The following is a 14703-nucleotide window of genomic DNA, read 5'->3' on the forward strand; positions in this document are numbered from 1 at the left end:
GTCAAGTCAATGTACTCTATATTCTTCTTATCATCCAGCTGCAACAGCATGTCCAATAGAGTAATTGTTTCATATCCATAGACAATGATCCTGATTGATTGCTCCAAGTTGACACTCATCCATCTTCTAACCATGTCACAAACAATTGGTTTCAGAGCTGTGTATGGAAGATGTTCTTGACCAGCTCCTTCACCTGACCATCGCAACCCATGTTTAGCTCGGCTTAGATGATTGTTGTCAAGCACCTCACTTGTTGTCAGCAAATTTTCAGGGTAGGGTGGTTTGAAAAAGTAGTGATGAGTTGTTACATGATGATCATCATCACATTCAAGTACAGCCATCTCCTTCACAATAAACTCATTGTTCACTCCTTCAAATCCTTGGAAGTTTATCAGGTAGAGTGGTAGTGATCCAAAAATGTCAGTGGCCCTCCTGGGTATGCAATCATTCTCATTGATCATAGCAGTTAGATCAGTTGTACTTGTAGAAGCATCCTTCATTAAGGGTCTGCTGTTATAGATGCCTGGACAACAGCCTACAACATCTTCACCATCACAGATTTCTCCATCTTCTCTATCGGAAAAGCCAACAGCTCTTTTGAACATGACTGTCTCACTCAATGCTCTAGATAAAAATGAGCAGTAGATTGCTCATACATAACATTTATATTGTCAACAGCTATTCCCCTCCTAGGCAAAATTTACAATGCCTGTCATTGGTTTGTACTCTCTAATTGTTTCATGAATCATCAAACAGTAGGCACGTGTATTTGCAGGAATGTTTTCGGTTGCTTCAAACTCCACTCTGACATCAACACTTCCAGCCTTGAGAGTTTCATTTTGACGGGAACAGTCAATAGGAAACAGCATAATCTTTTTGTCTTGCAAAGCACTCTTCTCAAACAGTGGATCACTTAGTCGGAAATCTCCATGATTGTAGACTCCATTGAAAGCAGTGTACATATTGTACACTCGATTATCATCACCATCAATGCTCTCATATGGATAATATTTATTGTTTAAAAACACACGAATATCTTTCATGTTACACTTATCAAATCGTGACGCATTCTTAGTGTCATCACCTCTCCTTGCAGTTTGTAGTCCAATAACAATATACCTAGGCTTCTCAGTTTGTGAGGTTGTCTTGACAGTCCAAGTATGTTTTGTAGTTTCAGGCATGGATGGGTACTCATACACTTCCCAGTGTCGGAATGGTATAGACACAGGTGTATCATCCTGTACCAATTTCAATAGACGTAGCTTAGCTTCTTCAGCTACCTCCACGTAGGGCATCCTCCAAACAAGTTTATCAATTATGATCTTTCCAGCTGCACTGAGACAATCTTTATCATTGGAAGAACGTCTCAGCACCAATTCTTGTTTCACATTCAACATTACCCTTCTGTAGTCCTCTGCAAACCCAAGCAGATATCTGAGTGGTACATCCATAACAGTAGTAGAAGTATTATTTGGTGCAAATGTACCAAGACCATTGGTAGCATCATACTTATAACCAGCTCCTTCCATCTTGGTCAGCTCATCTCGCTCAAAGGTCATTGTATTTTTCATAAGGCTAGTGATTCCTGGGTTGCGGTTGCTGTCCACTTCAACTCCATTGATCTCATAACGTATTTCAGAAAACAGGTGGGCGAAGAATCCTGAGACACATGGTGAACCACCTAGAGCTTGATTTGTTGTACTTAGCGCCTTGTACTCTAGGTGTAGATAGCTTTCAGAAGGTAGTGTGTAGATATCCTGTTGTTGAATTGGAATCCTGATCTCATCACTAGCTTTGTAGTCTGTGCTGTAGGGCATATGAGAATGGTATTCAAAACCAGTAATGCGATCATCAGAGGTGGGACCACTTCTTGTCACATCTAAAACTCTCATTGTACTTGTCTAACTTGACAGCCTCTCTGTTGTAAATAGTTGATGTTCCTCAATGTTAACCCAACAGAGGTTGAAGGCATAATGAAGTTTTTAACAATTGTAGTCCTTTTATCTTGTTTCTTCAATTCAATGGGCTCTCCATCATTGTCAATGCCTCTACTCTTCTTCTCAAACATAAGTACCATTATGAACACGTTGTCTAAGATGTAGGGTGATGTTTATTACCTCGTCTCTAAAGTTCACAATACGTCCGTCTTCATCAACAACCTCGAGTGTAATGTCATTGATCAGTTTGGTGTTCACAGGTAAATAGATAACATTTCGCACAGTGACAGCCATTTTATAGCCGGGGTCCACAGATGGGTAAAACTCATAGAGAACATGATCTTTTATGCCATTTGAGTAGGAACCACTAACAATGTTACACTTTACACGTACCACATTGGGACGACTGATTTTCACAGTTGAGTCACCTCTGGCCACACTGTTGGCTTCCACAGTTCTATGTGGACCAAAGCCCAACAGTTTACCAATTGAGTTTTCTGGTTGAAAGCTCAACTTGGCACTGCATAAAACCATACACTTCAATGTTGATGGATCCACATTAAGATGAAAAGTAATTCCACGTCTCCACATCCTTGACTCCAACAACTCTTTAATTGTATGAAACTCAAAACTACCTTCTGGTAATGATATATATTGTAGAATCAATTCCTGCTCAGTTTTTATTTCATCATTATCAATAGCTCTTCCTTTTCGAATAACTGACTCCTTTTTAACATCAGCCTGAACTCCTCCCTTGACTATATGATTGTTATCAAAATTTGCCCCAACTGACAACTTCACTATCTTATTACTTATAGGACTGTGATCATGATAATAGTTCTTTAAATTTGGTCTCTCATCTGATGACAGTCCTGCAAGTTCAAAATGGGTTATAGAAGAATCATCCACAACCTTTTCCTTGCTCTCCTGTCCTGGTTGAGTTGATGGTTGCAGGGGTGTTGATGCTGGTACATAATAGTGCAAGGTATTATTATAATTGAACTCAACATTAGGTATAGAGTTACAGCTTGTAAAGCTGATAAGTCCAACTTCCCATTCACCAATACTTGTATCAATTGGTGGGTAGAATTCACTTTTCAGTATTGACCTCTTTCCTCCAAAGCACAACATCATGTTGAATGCACAGTATACTATTGCACAATGTTTATCAATAGGCTCTTACTCTACATTTTATACTATTTAGAAGACAAATAGGGTAATGAAGAAACATATTGTATAGATTACAATCATTTATTTTCATCAACTAAAAATTTCAAACATAAATGTCCACAAATATGTGAATATAGATCCTTCTGCTTCTGATCATAGTTGTACTCGATCCTTGTTGCTGGCATTGATCCAAGATGCATGTAGTTGATAAACTCTTGTGGTGGTCTCAGGTTACCAAAACCGTCAAAGTAGTAGACAACATCATCCTTCTTTACATAGCACACCCAATGTGTGCCAGCTCCAATACTGCTGTCAAGATTGATGATGCCACATTCTCTTTTCAATGGTCCAGTAGCAGGTAGGGTATCTCGCATAAACACTCCTCGGAATCGTTTAAGTTTCAAACGACATACATACTTGTAGAGATCTGCATCAGTTAGTGCTCGATTGGGCAGAGCAATTATTGTCTTTTGCCTTTGCATTGATAGCGATAAGCTCCGTTTCCCAACTTCTGTTGTTGTTGACGTCTAAGGTAGACGTCCCTTTCTAAGAGACCTTTCCCTTTCTTAGAAGATTGTGGTTGACGTCTAAGGTAGAGACCTTTCCCCTTCTTAGAAGATGTCTTCTTTGTTACCTTTTTGCTATTTCTCAGACCTCTACCACGCTTTGATCCTCCTCCAAACTTTGCTTTAGCCTTCATGATGTTGGTTACTGCTAATGCCGCTGCTCTCTCTGCCAATCCTGCATCTGAAGATGTTGCAACACTCCAAGCTCGTTCTGCCAAGATGTTGTCTGCTATTGCTCGATTTGATATATCACTGTTCCTTGAATATGCAATGTCGTGCTCCTTGCAAGCTTGATCAAGTTTGTTGATTCCTGGATCACCTCTTGCCAACCTTTTATCAAGTTTTGTGCCTGGGCCGCAGTACTGATAGCCTGGGAGATGGAGTTCAACTGGTAGAATATCGATTGCTTTGTTAACTATTGTACCAGCAGCGTTCTTGATAGCTGAGAGAACTCCTCTTCCTTGATATCTCTTTCTTGCTTCATAGACCGCCATCTAATGCTTAACATCAGTATTGTCACTTGATTTTATACCATCAGGTGGGTTTGGATCTTCAACCACACGCATCAAAAGCTCAATGAATGAAATTTTCATTCTTGCTCTATCCCAACCTTCTACATTCTTCAAAACATTTTGAAACTCTGGAATACTGAATAGAGCATCTATATAATTCTCAAAGATCATAGTGACAAGCTTTATAAATCTTTTGTCTAAATAGCGTTTGTTCACTGCATCTAAGTCTCCAACTGGGTCTTGCATGTCTGTCAGTATTGAGTTATTGAGACTTGTGAATACTTGTGATGTCTCAGAATCTTTTGTCTTTGGCAGCCATGACCAGATAATATCCTTGCATGTGATCAGATTTATAGCATCCGTATCATTTCGAGGATGTGCAACATTAATCACCCGCCTGTGGTGAGCATTAATATTACCCAAGGTATCAATGATTCTTTTACGACTCTCACTCATTCTACTCTGCTACTGTAACACTGTAAGCTAAGCATAGTAACAATATCTTTTTATATTACAACTAGTATGCAGTTTTGCCAACCATATAGCCTCCTTCAACTAATTCTTCCAGTATTGAGTTTATTTCATTCTCATGTCCTGTGTTACCAACTGCTTTTGACTGATCCAACAACCTTAGTCTGTCAACAAGTTCATTAGGATCATTATAGTATATATATTCAATCTTTGTATCATTGTTTGCCACCATATTGAATGGTGCTACTAGTCCTAATCCACTGACTGTACTATATTTATTCTTATGTTCATCATTCTTCAACAACTTGTGAATTGTCTTCTTATACTTGACATCATTATAGTTTATAATACCACCATCTGGAGCATAATTTTGTCTATAAACATTGGTCCAATTGAGAATACGTTTGTATGCATTCTCATCAGCATTCAAAACAAGTTGTTTGTTGGGTCTCTTTTTGAAAATGAGTTCACAAAGTCCAGGTGATGCATCAAAAATCTGATTGATTTCTACATTTTCAGGATCGGTAAGAATAATCTTATCTCCATCTGGTCCAAAGGTTATAATTTTGCTGCCTAGAAAATACTCATTTCCTTTTACTTGTGGACCGAATGTAGTATCATTGGTATGATCTCTCATCATTGCTATTTGAATATAGGGACCCACTGGTGTGCTAGCCACTCCAGATTCATGCAAAAGATTTTGCATTACATCATGACCGCAAGTATTGAGTGCTTTCTCAATACTCTGATTCCCCTCCTCTTCACCACCATCATCACTCAAAGTATCATCTTGACCTGGCCACAAGTTCCTTGCAGCTCTTGAAGTACTTATAGCTGGACTTGAGCTTGCAGCTGCTCCAAATGATTCATAGACTGGTGACTCCTCCCCAATAATATCAAGTTGTGGTGGTAACGCACGCTTCAAAGGTTTGGGTTGAATTGGAGTTGTTGGTGGTGTAGGTTGTATAAGATGATGTGGTTCTGTTGGTGGTGATAGTGCTATTGGTTGTTGTTGGGGAGAAGGTAATGGTAATGACTGTTGTTTTTGTTGGAGAGCTTCAACTATGTTAGCAAGTGGTTCAGTAAGAGGTTTAAAGTGTGTTGCATGCTGCTCCTCTGCCAACTCTCTTCCAAGTGTGAGCTCCTTGTGCTTCCTCTTGATGTTGCGTTGCAGCTTTGCAATCTCCTTGATGGTGGGAGCAATTTCCTCCACTGTTTTCTGACGGAATCTCTTCTTCACATCCATCCCGCTTGCTATATAGTGATAGACTGATGCTTTGCACAACTATGCCTCAGTTAAAAATGTATCAATACCATTTCTGTATCGCCCTCTATTCTTCTCCAATGATCGATCAATGACAAGAAATGAATGGGTAGCTGATGACCAGACTTTGTTACACATGTTCTTGAACTGTTCAAAGGTCATATCAGCACCCACATGATCTCTGTGCAAATGTTTCATATTTAGTTCATCCTGTTCAAATATGATTAGAAAGTTTGCATTGTCACGAACCAACTGTTTAGGTATGCGACTATAGGTCTGTGCTAAGTAGAATATATCAACATCGCTGTGGCGTGCAGCACTAAAGTATTGTCTGATAACATCTTGTTGTTCGCAGATTACATCATCAAAAATTATTATTGAGTTGGGTGACAGTTCATGTGGAGCAGGAATTTCTTCACTTGTATCACACTCAACATAGCTTATCCCAGCCCCTAGTCCTTGCATAATAGTACGCAATAACTTGTACTTTGGTTGAAAAATTGTTTTTGAGAATAGGTAGATGTTTGAAAAGTGAACTCCATTGCTATCAAAAAGCATATTGAGTAGCATGTTAGTTTTGCCACAACCAGATGGACCACATATGATGCATCTAATATGATTGGGGAATAGAGGTCCATGTCGTTTCTTCTTCTTCATTTCTGATCCAACAAGTCCACAACCTTTCACCACCTTATCAAAATCAATAATTGTAAACTTGTTATTCTTCTGCACTACCTGTTTCATTGTTTCAACTACACCAGATCGTTTTTATCAATCCATGAGTTGTGGCTGCTATCATATCCTTTCCAATGCACCAGCAGCTTGTTCCCCCTCCTCTTCAACACTTTAGCAATTTCAAAAACACTAGGCACCTTGGTTTTAACAATTTCCTGTGAATAGAATCCTCCTTGCACTGGTTGACCTCTAACGTCCTCAAGCTCATATGTTATAGGTACTGTGGATCGTACATGTGTTACTGTGAACAGCTCATTTGACCAATTGGGTAGATAGCCCTTATCAAAAATCTTTTTATACTTGCTGATTCTAACCTTGTCACCAGGCACAATTTTCTGATGAGGACCTGGATAGAACATGTTTTTAAGTTTTGTATTCAACTCTTCTCGATAAACTTTATGCTGTTCACTGAGTCTGGAAAGCAATTTTTTTTCATGCTTCTTCCCAACATCAACTGGTCGCATACCAATTGTGCGATGAATCCTACCATTGTACTGTTTGAGAAGTGATGTTAAGATATTTGTCCAACAATGAGTTCCCTGCTCTGTGAATTTGGTCCACATTAATTGTTTAAGTGTTCTATTGAATCGTTCCACTATTGATGCCTTTTTATCAGAAAAGGTAGAGTAATGATTAATACCATACTTTTGCACAAGATGTTGAAACTTTGAATTGAACCATTCCCTACCATCATCAGTCTGTAGATTTTTCATTGGATATTGTTTGAATATAGGATGCATAGCTTTGATCACTTCATCTGCTGATTTGTTTTTTATTGGTATTGCTAGAGCATACTTACTGAGACAATTGATCACTGTGATTATATACTTGTAACCTTCGTTCTGTCGAGAATATGGAATCATTTCAACAAGGTCGGCTTGATAGAGGTCATCAAGACCTTTGACAATTACCATCCTAGTTGGAAAATTCCGACGAACTTGTCTGTGCAGCTCACTTGCTATGGTAGCCTTCTCCATATTGTATACTCTTCAATAGATGTGACTTATTTTATACTATATCAACCTTAAAAAGATAAATATAATACATTCTCCAAGTTATACTGAATAAATGTGTGTGATGATTGGTATCTTTCTTGCCATGAACTTTAGTGTTGAGGGTATATGAAAAATAAAATAACAGTTTGATTGATAATACAGTTTATATAATCAAAGTCAAACATAATAATATAATTAAATTGTAATCTTCCATTTTGTTTTTAATTATTTCCACTACTTATTGATTAATCATCCAGGTTCAACAACACCCAGTCATACATTCCCCCTAGATCACTAACCATTTCACAGTAACATCGGCTGTATGGAAAAGTCAGAATAACCATTTGATCATTGTTGCAGAGGTAAATTGAAGCATGTGGGAAAATCAAAGTCATTGAATCAAGAAAGTTCTCCAAAGATTTGAATGGTTCACAATTTTCTTTTCTATACTCAAACAGTAACTCCACAGTCCACCTGGTGCTCATGGTAAAGATGCAGGAACATGAAGATTCAGAGTTGTCTGCTGGCCCCATTGCAAATGGGTGGTACTATTGATGAATGAATATCTGTTTCAATGTTACCGGTATCCAACACTGGAATTAATGTAGAAGATTGTGAAAGGTCTTGACAGTATAGTGTACAAACCTCGACTGAAGCATCTATGATAGTACTTAAGAATTCTAGTGATGAAAATGTTGAGTGAAGGCAGCTGTGTAGATTATATGTGCAGTGAACATGTTTGCACAAGTCCTCTTCTATCTCTGCTCCACTTGCTAGCTTCATGTACCACTCCTTAATATCCTTCTTCAAAGTTTCTCCAACCTTCCCAGTTGATAAAAGGCATTGTTGCATATGGAATATGTTTGATGTGTCCAGTCCATACTCCCTTGATTTGAGGAATTCTTCAGTCCTATACTTAGAGTCCAGCTCCAGTGCATTGATACTTAGTACCAGCATAAGACAGAGCACAGTTTGAATAGTGTTGTTACCATGAGCCATGATTATGGAATGATAACATTCACTCACTCCATTCTTTTTTATATTCATACCTTGCTCACTAGTGGGATGGCATCATCGGATATCAATAGAATGTGCATATCCAAATATTGAACAGTCTTCAGGTAAAATATTACATAATAAAACATTCTCATACTAGAAGTTTTATTTTGATAGTTGATAGTATGTTCAAATCATATGATAGTACTCATGAATTGATAGTACTTCCAGATGATACCAGCTTTTGACTGATACTAGCTTCTGGTTGATAGTACGTTCAAATCATATGATAGTACTCATGAATTGATAGTACTTCCAGATGATACCAGCTTTTGACTGATACTAGCTTCTGGTTGATAGTACGTTCAAATCATATGATAGTACTCATGAATTGATAGTACTTCCAGATGATACCAGCTTTTGACTGATACTAGCTTCTGGTTGATAGTACGTTCAAATCATAGGATAGTACACATGAATTGATTCTTCTACAAGATGATACAAACTTCTTTCTAGTTGTTGGTTCAAGTGAATTGATGTCCTAGAACCTACCTTGAAGTAGTGGTGGAATGAAAGATCAACCGATTTGAAAGTACTCCTGAGTTGATCCATCAAATGAGTTGATGTCCTAGAACCTACCAGGATGGTTCATCGCCATCAAATGAGTTGATAGTACTCCTGAATTGATGTCCTAGAACCTACCAGGATGGTTCATCGCCATCAAATGAGTTGATAGTACTCTCGAGTTGAACCATCAAATGAGTTGAAAGTACTCCTGAGTTGATGGATCAACTGAGTTGATGGCGATGAAGCATCCTTTTCATACTACTGGTTCTTGTTGAGGAGGTGTATCCGGAAGGATGTACTGCTCACGTGTGGACTCCATGATGATGATAGCGAGGATATGTGTGAAACGTGACTAGTGGTCGAATGAAGCTGGAAAATCCAATGACCGCCGCTTATATACTCATTCGTTCCTCTCTCTCTGTTTTAGGATGAGTGAGAGATAGTGCATTTTCCCGCTTGTCACATCCTTGACATACAAATGCATTCTTACATGTACAGCTAGTTGCATTCAGAGAAAAAATATCAAATTCTCACAATGCACTCGAATTCTCACTTCCACATATCTCGAATAACAATATTTCGAATGTAATCTCCTTATTAATTTTCATAATTAACATCACATGTTGACTTGCTAAATTTCTTCTCAATATTATTGTGATTTTCATTATGTTCGTTGATTTCACAGAGTTCGAGACTGCATAATCACTCCATTCTTCGAGGAGGAAAGACGTATGAAGAACTAGTGTAAGCAGAGAGAGAGACAGTACAGCACATCATTCATTGCATGTAAGTATGATACAATTCTTTATTTTTCTAATCATGATTTTTCAGAACTTACTTCTTTCCTGATACTACTACAATGCACTTAGGAATCACTAATATCTCGATTACAACAGAGTGCATATTGTACAATATGCAGCTTGTTTTCCCACAGCATCTTCTTTTTCATCATTTGTCGTTTCTTTTCCATTATAGCTCATCTTTTTATATATACAAAATGGAACATGTATCACTTTTCCATAAGGATTTTCAATAATATATTTGCAATATACACATTGCAGATATGATTTCTCATGCAAAAAGTATCCATTTATTGCAAAATAGTCTGCTCTATTAATAAATACCGAGAGCTTGAATGGTTCTGGACGATGGAAAGTTAAAACTCGTTCTTCATATTGCCGTAGAATATTATTATTGAAATTCTCCTCTTCACATGAAATATTATCTTCTTTGCGCCATCCACAATTTGGACTACATCGCTCATGTTCCTTACTAGGATCGTCTGTTGGCAACCAATTTTCTAAATATACTGAACAAAACACACATTGAACAACGTCAGGTGCTCGCACAAATTTAAAACCCTGTTTAGCCTTATTTTGAGGTGACAACAGACTCGATTCTAATTTCCAACGATTATCAAATGTTAATAACCTTAATCGTTCATGCATGAAAATCTGATCCTGTGATAGCATTTTTTGCACTGTACTCGCAGCTTGTTAAATCACAACTGATTTTTAGATTAATGTTTACTTGTTTTTATATCTAATTCTGTGCCATAGTAATATATTCTTTGTTTGTTTTCAGTAACCCGCTAGTAGCAGAGATGGAGCATAGCAGAGAGCACAAGGTTGGAGGTGTGAGTTCGCGAGCAATTCGCCATCGCATTTCCTTCGAAAACGTAGCACCTGACATTGAAAATGTGCTTCAAAACTCGAAAGCTCGTGTTTTCGAGATAATAAGAGAACACGCTGCACGTTTCGAAGGAAATGTTAAATGGTTTTTAGTATTAAATGTATTATTGTATAAGATGGTAGTTTTAGAATCAGAGGAATCCGAAGCTGTTTCATCTATTGTGAATCTTCATAGCTACTCGGCAATAGGCATGAATGTCTTGGAGAGTTATGATGAATTGAATGAACAATTTATGTTAGCAGTTGGGAAAATTTTAAGTTCATTCGATAACTTTGTTCGATTTGGGAGTGGGTGGGTGTTGAAGAAGATCGACTCGCTTGATGTAAATGTGATTAGATATAATCCAATGTACACAAGCAGTTATATTCAAACACCCCAGTTCATCAACAATAAGAAATGTGTTATCAATATCAAAAATCTTTCTGATAAAAAGTGTTTTCTGTGGAGTGTTCTAGCCTATTTTCACCAGAAACCGAATAATTCGAAATTAACGGTGAAATATTTGAGCAAATTTGCTCACAGGCTGAACACTCGCGGAGTTAATTTCCCAACCACCGATCGCGACATAAAGAAATTTGAAATTCTCAATACAGACATCGCAATTCATGTTATCGCGTATGACAACAAAAAGTTTTTCTTCTATCGAACAAGCATATTCCGTACGCATAAATACCAAATTAATCTTTTAATGTTGAAAGGCGATGCAGGAAAAACTCATTTTTGTTTAATTAACACCGCGAACGGGAAAAACGGATTGTCGCGTCTTCTTTTTCACCTTTCGAAAAATAATCGTCAAGTAGCTGTTTGTAATTTCTGTTTTCACAGATTTACATCAGACAAAACAGTAAACCGGGATGGGAAAGCAAATTTGATGAGACATCTAGAGCTTTGTTCAAAGTTCCAGTCTCAGAGAACTTCATACCCAAAACGAGGTGAGACAATCAAATTTAAAAAACTCGGTTCGACTTTGAAGAAAAAGTATACAATCTACGCGGATTTGGAAACATTTGTTGTGAATATGGATGGTAATGAATCTAAGGATGTACCTATTACCAGAAGTTACACCAAGAAAACGGCGCGTCATATTCCGTGCGGGTATTGTTTCGTTGTAATTGATGTGAATGGAGATATCGCGTATGGTCCAGTACTCTATAGATCGAGTAATATCAATGAAAAGATGATGAAGAAATTTCTCAAGGAAATAATCGAACTGGGCGATTTATTGAGTGCAGATATAAAATGTGAAATTCCAATGGAGCATTTAAGTGAACGTCAGCAACGCGAATTTCAAAACGCTGATAAGTGCGGCCTTTGCGATGAAGTTTTTACCGAAACAGACACAAAGGTACGCCATCATGCACATGAAAATTGAAAGTTTTTTTGTGCTGCTCATGTGTCGTGTAATTTAAATACTCGAACTGACGATACGATTAGCTGTTACTTCCATAATTTTAGCGGATTTGACAGTCATTTTATTCTAAAAGCTCTCAGAAAATGTAAAAAAGAAATTTCCTGTATCGCCAATACATCAGAAAGATTTTTGACATTGACAGTGGGAAAAATCAAGTTTTTAGATTCATATAAATTTATGAATGAATCTTTAGAAGTATTAGTGCGCAACTTGGTAGATAGTACAGATATGGAATCGAAGTTCAAACGACTGTTTTCAGTATTTAATGACCCCGATCTCGAACAAAGGCAACTCTTGTTGAAAAAAGGAGTATATCCCTATTCGTACATATCTTGCCCTGAAAAATTCGCTGAGACTTTTCTCCCTCCAATAGAATGTTTTTATAATGATCTTAACGATACACCCCTCTCCCCCAAAGAATATGAGCATGCACAAAGAGTGTTCTCAACATTCAAGTTGAAATCTCTCGGCGAGTATCATGATTTCTATCTGTGCCTAGACGTCATGCTATTAGTTGAGGTTTTCGAAGAAATGAGGTCAACGCTTTTTAGGTCATATGGCCTCGATGTGACTCATTTTCTTTTGCTTGCTCATTACACTTGGAATTGTATGTTAAAGTTCACCCGGTTGAACTCCAATTGATTAGCGATCCCGATATACATCTATTGTTTGAATCAGGAATGCGCGGTGGTGTTTCGTTTATTGGCAAGCGTTATTGCGAAGCCAATAACAAACACATCCCTGACACATACGATCCCACAAAACCAAGTAACTATTTGCTTTATATAGATTGTAATTCTTTGTATGCGCACTCTATGAATCAATTCTTACCTTATGGAAATTTCAAGTTCCTCTCAGAGGAAGAAATCCATGCTCTTGACTTTACAAATTTGGAGAGTGAATCAGAAACTGGTTATGTAATTGAATGTGATCTCAAGTACCCACAGGAGTTACATGATATGCATGGCAATTTCCCTCTCGCTCCACTTCATCAAATTCCTCCTAGCGAATTGTTCTCCGAGTACCAAACCAATGAGAATGGTCAAACTCTGACTAAAAAACTCATGAACACACTTTTTGATCGAGAGAGGTACATTGTTCATTACATGAATTTGAAACTGTACCTTCAACTCGGATTGCAATTAACAAAGGTACATCACGTCATTAGATTTTCCCAATCGCCTTGGTTGAAGAACTACATTGAGTTCAATACCTGTAATAGGCAAGCCGCGAAAAATAAATTTGAAGTCTCTTTCTTTAAACAGATGAGTAACTTATGCTTCGGAAAATCGATACAGGGAAATCGGCATCAATGTAATGTTCAAATTATCACAGACGCCAAGCGTCGAGATAAGTACATTTCAAATCCCCTATGTAAACGCTGGCAGATAATAAGTTCGGATGTGATTGCGGTTTTCTCACGAAAGTTGGAACTAAAAATGAATAAGCCAATCTATTCAGGTTTCTGCATCCTGGATTTGAGTAAACTGCACATGTATGATTTTTTCTATTGTAAATTGCAAAAATCATACCATGGCAACGCATCCAGCTCTGTATGACTGATACAGATAGCTTCCTCTTATCATTGGAGACACCCGACATCTACCAACTGATAAGAGAAAATCTAGAATTGTTTGACACTTCAAATTACCCAGCTGAGCACGAATGCTTCTCCAATGAGAGGAATAAAGTTGTAGGGAAATTTAAGGATGAGGCAGCTTCATTTCCTTTAAAATCTTTTCTGGGATTACGGGCGAAATTATATTCATATCTTGTAAATAATGAGAAGGAGGAAACTGTAAATAAGTGTGTAGCAAAAGGTGTGAAGACACATGTGAAAAATAGAAAACTTAGTTTTGACTTGTATAAGAAATGTTTGATTGAACGATGCCAACATATAGAAAAATGTAATATGTTGAGATCCTTCAATCATAACATGCATCAAATTGAATGCGCAAAGGTTTGTTTAAGCCCGTTCGATGACAAGCGCTTTATTGCAGAGAACGGAATCGATACATTACCATTCGGTCACTACAAAATAGCAAACTGATGGCACAGATCAGTGTGTGTGTAACGAGCTAGTGACCAACACATCGAATTCTGTTTCAAGCATGTCTTCACACAAAGAAGAAGAATGAGTAATATTAGAGCAAAATTAGCAGCAGAGCTTCACTCTGCTGCACGTGTAAATTACCCCACACGCAGATATGAGTTGAAGAATGAGAACGATTTATATCAATCAGATCTGATTGAGATGGGTAGCTTATCTAAATTCAATAAAGGTTATCATTATATTTTAGTTGTTATTAATTGTTTTACTAAGTACGCTTATTGTATACCTTTAAAGAATAAGACTGCACAAAGTGTTTATAATGCACTCGAACCCA

The 14703-nt window shown here is 37.6% G+C and overlaps 1 protein-coding gene across 1 annotated transcript; it reads right to left on the bottom strand.

The window, feature by feature from the left end:
* Positions 1–6672: 6672 nt before the first annotated feature.
* Positions 6673–7014, bottom strand: LOC111051162. Its single transcript, XM_022337591.1, has one exon. It carries the CDS (start codon positions 7012–7014, stop codon positions 6673–6675), a length of 342 nt encoding a protein of 113 aa, XP_022193283.1.
* Positions 7015–14703: the final 7689 nt, after the last annotated feature.

Source organism: Nilaparvata lugens, chromosome 5, assembly GCF_014356525.2.
Source record: "Nilaparvata lugens isolate BPH chromosome 5, ASM1435652v1, whole genome shotgun sequence".
Classification (NCBI taxonomy): Eukaryota; Metazoa; Arthropoda; class Insecta; order Hemiptera; family Delphacidae; genus Nilaparvata; species Nilaparvata lugens.

Bases quoted from the DNA above. Each gene is read 5' to 3' on its own strand.
- LOC111051162 (XM_022337591.1), bottom strand. From the start codon at position 7,014: ATGTTCTATCCAGGTCCTCATCAGAAAATTGTGCCTGGTGACAAGGTT.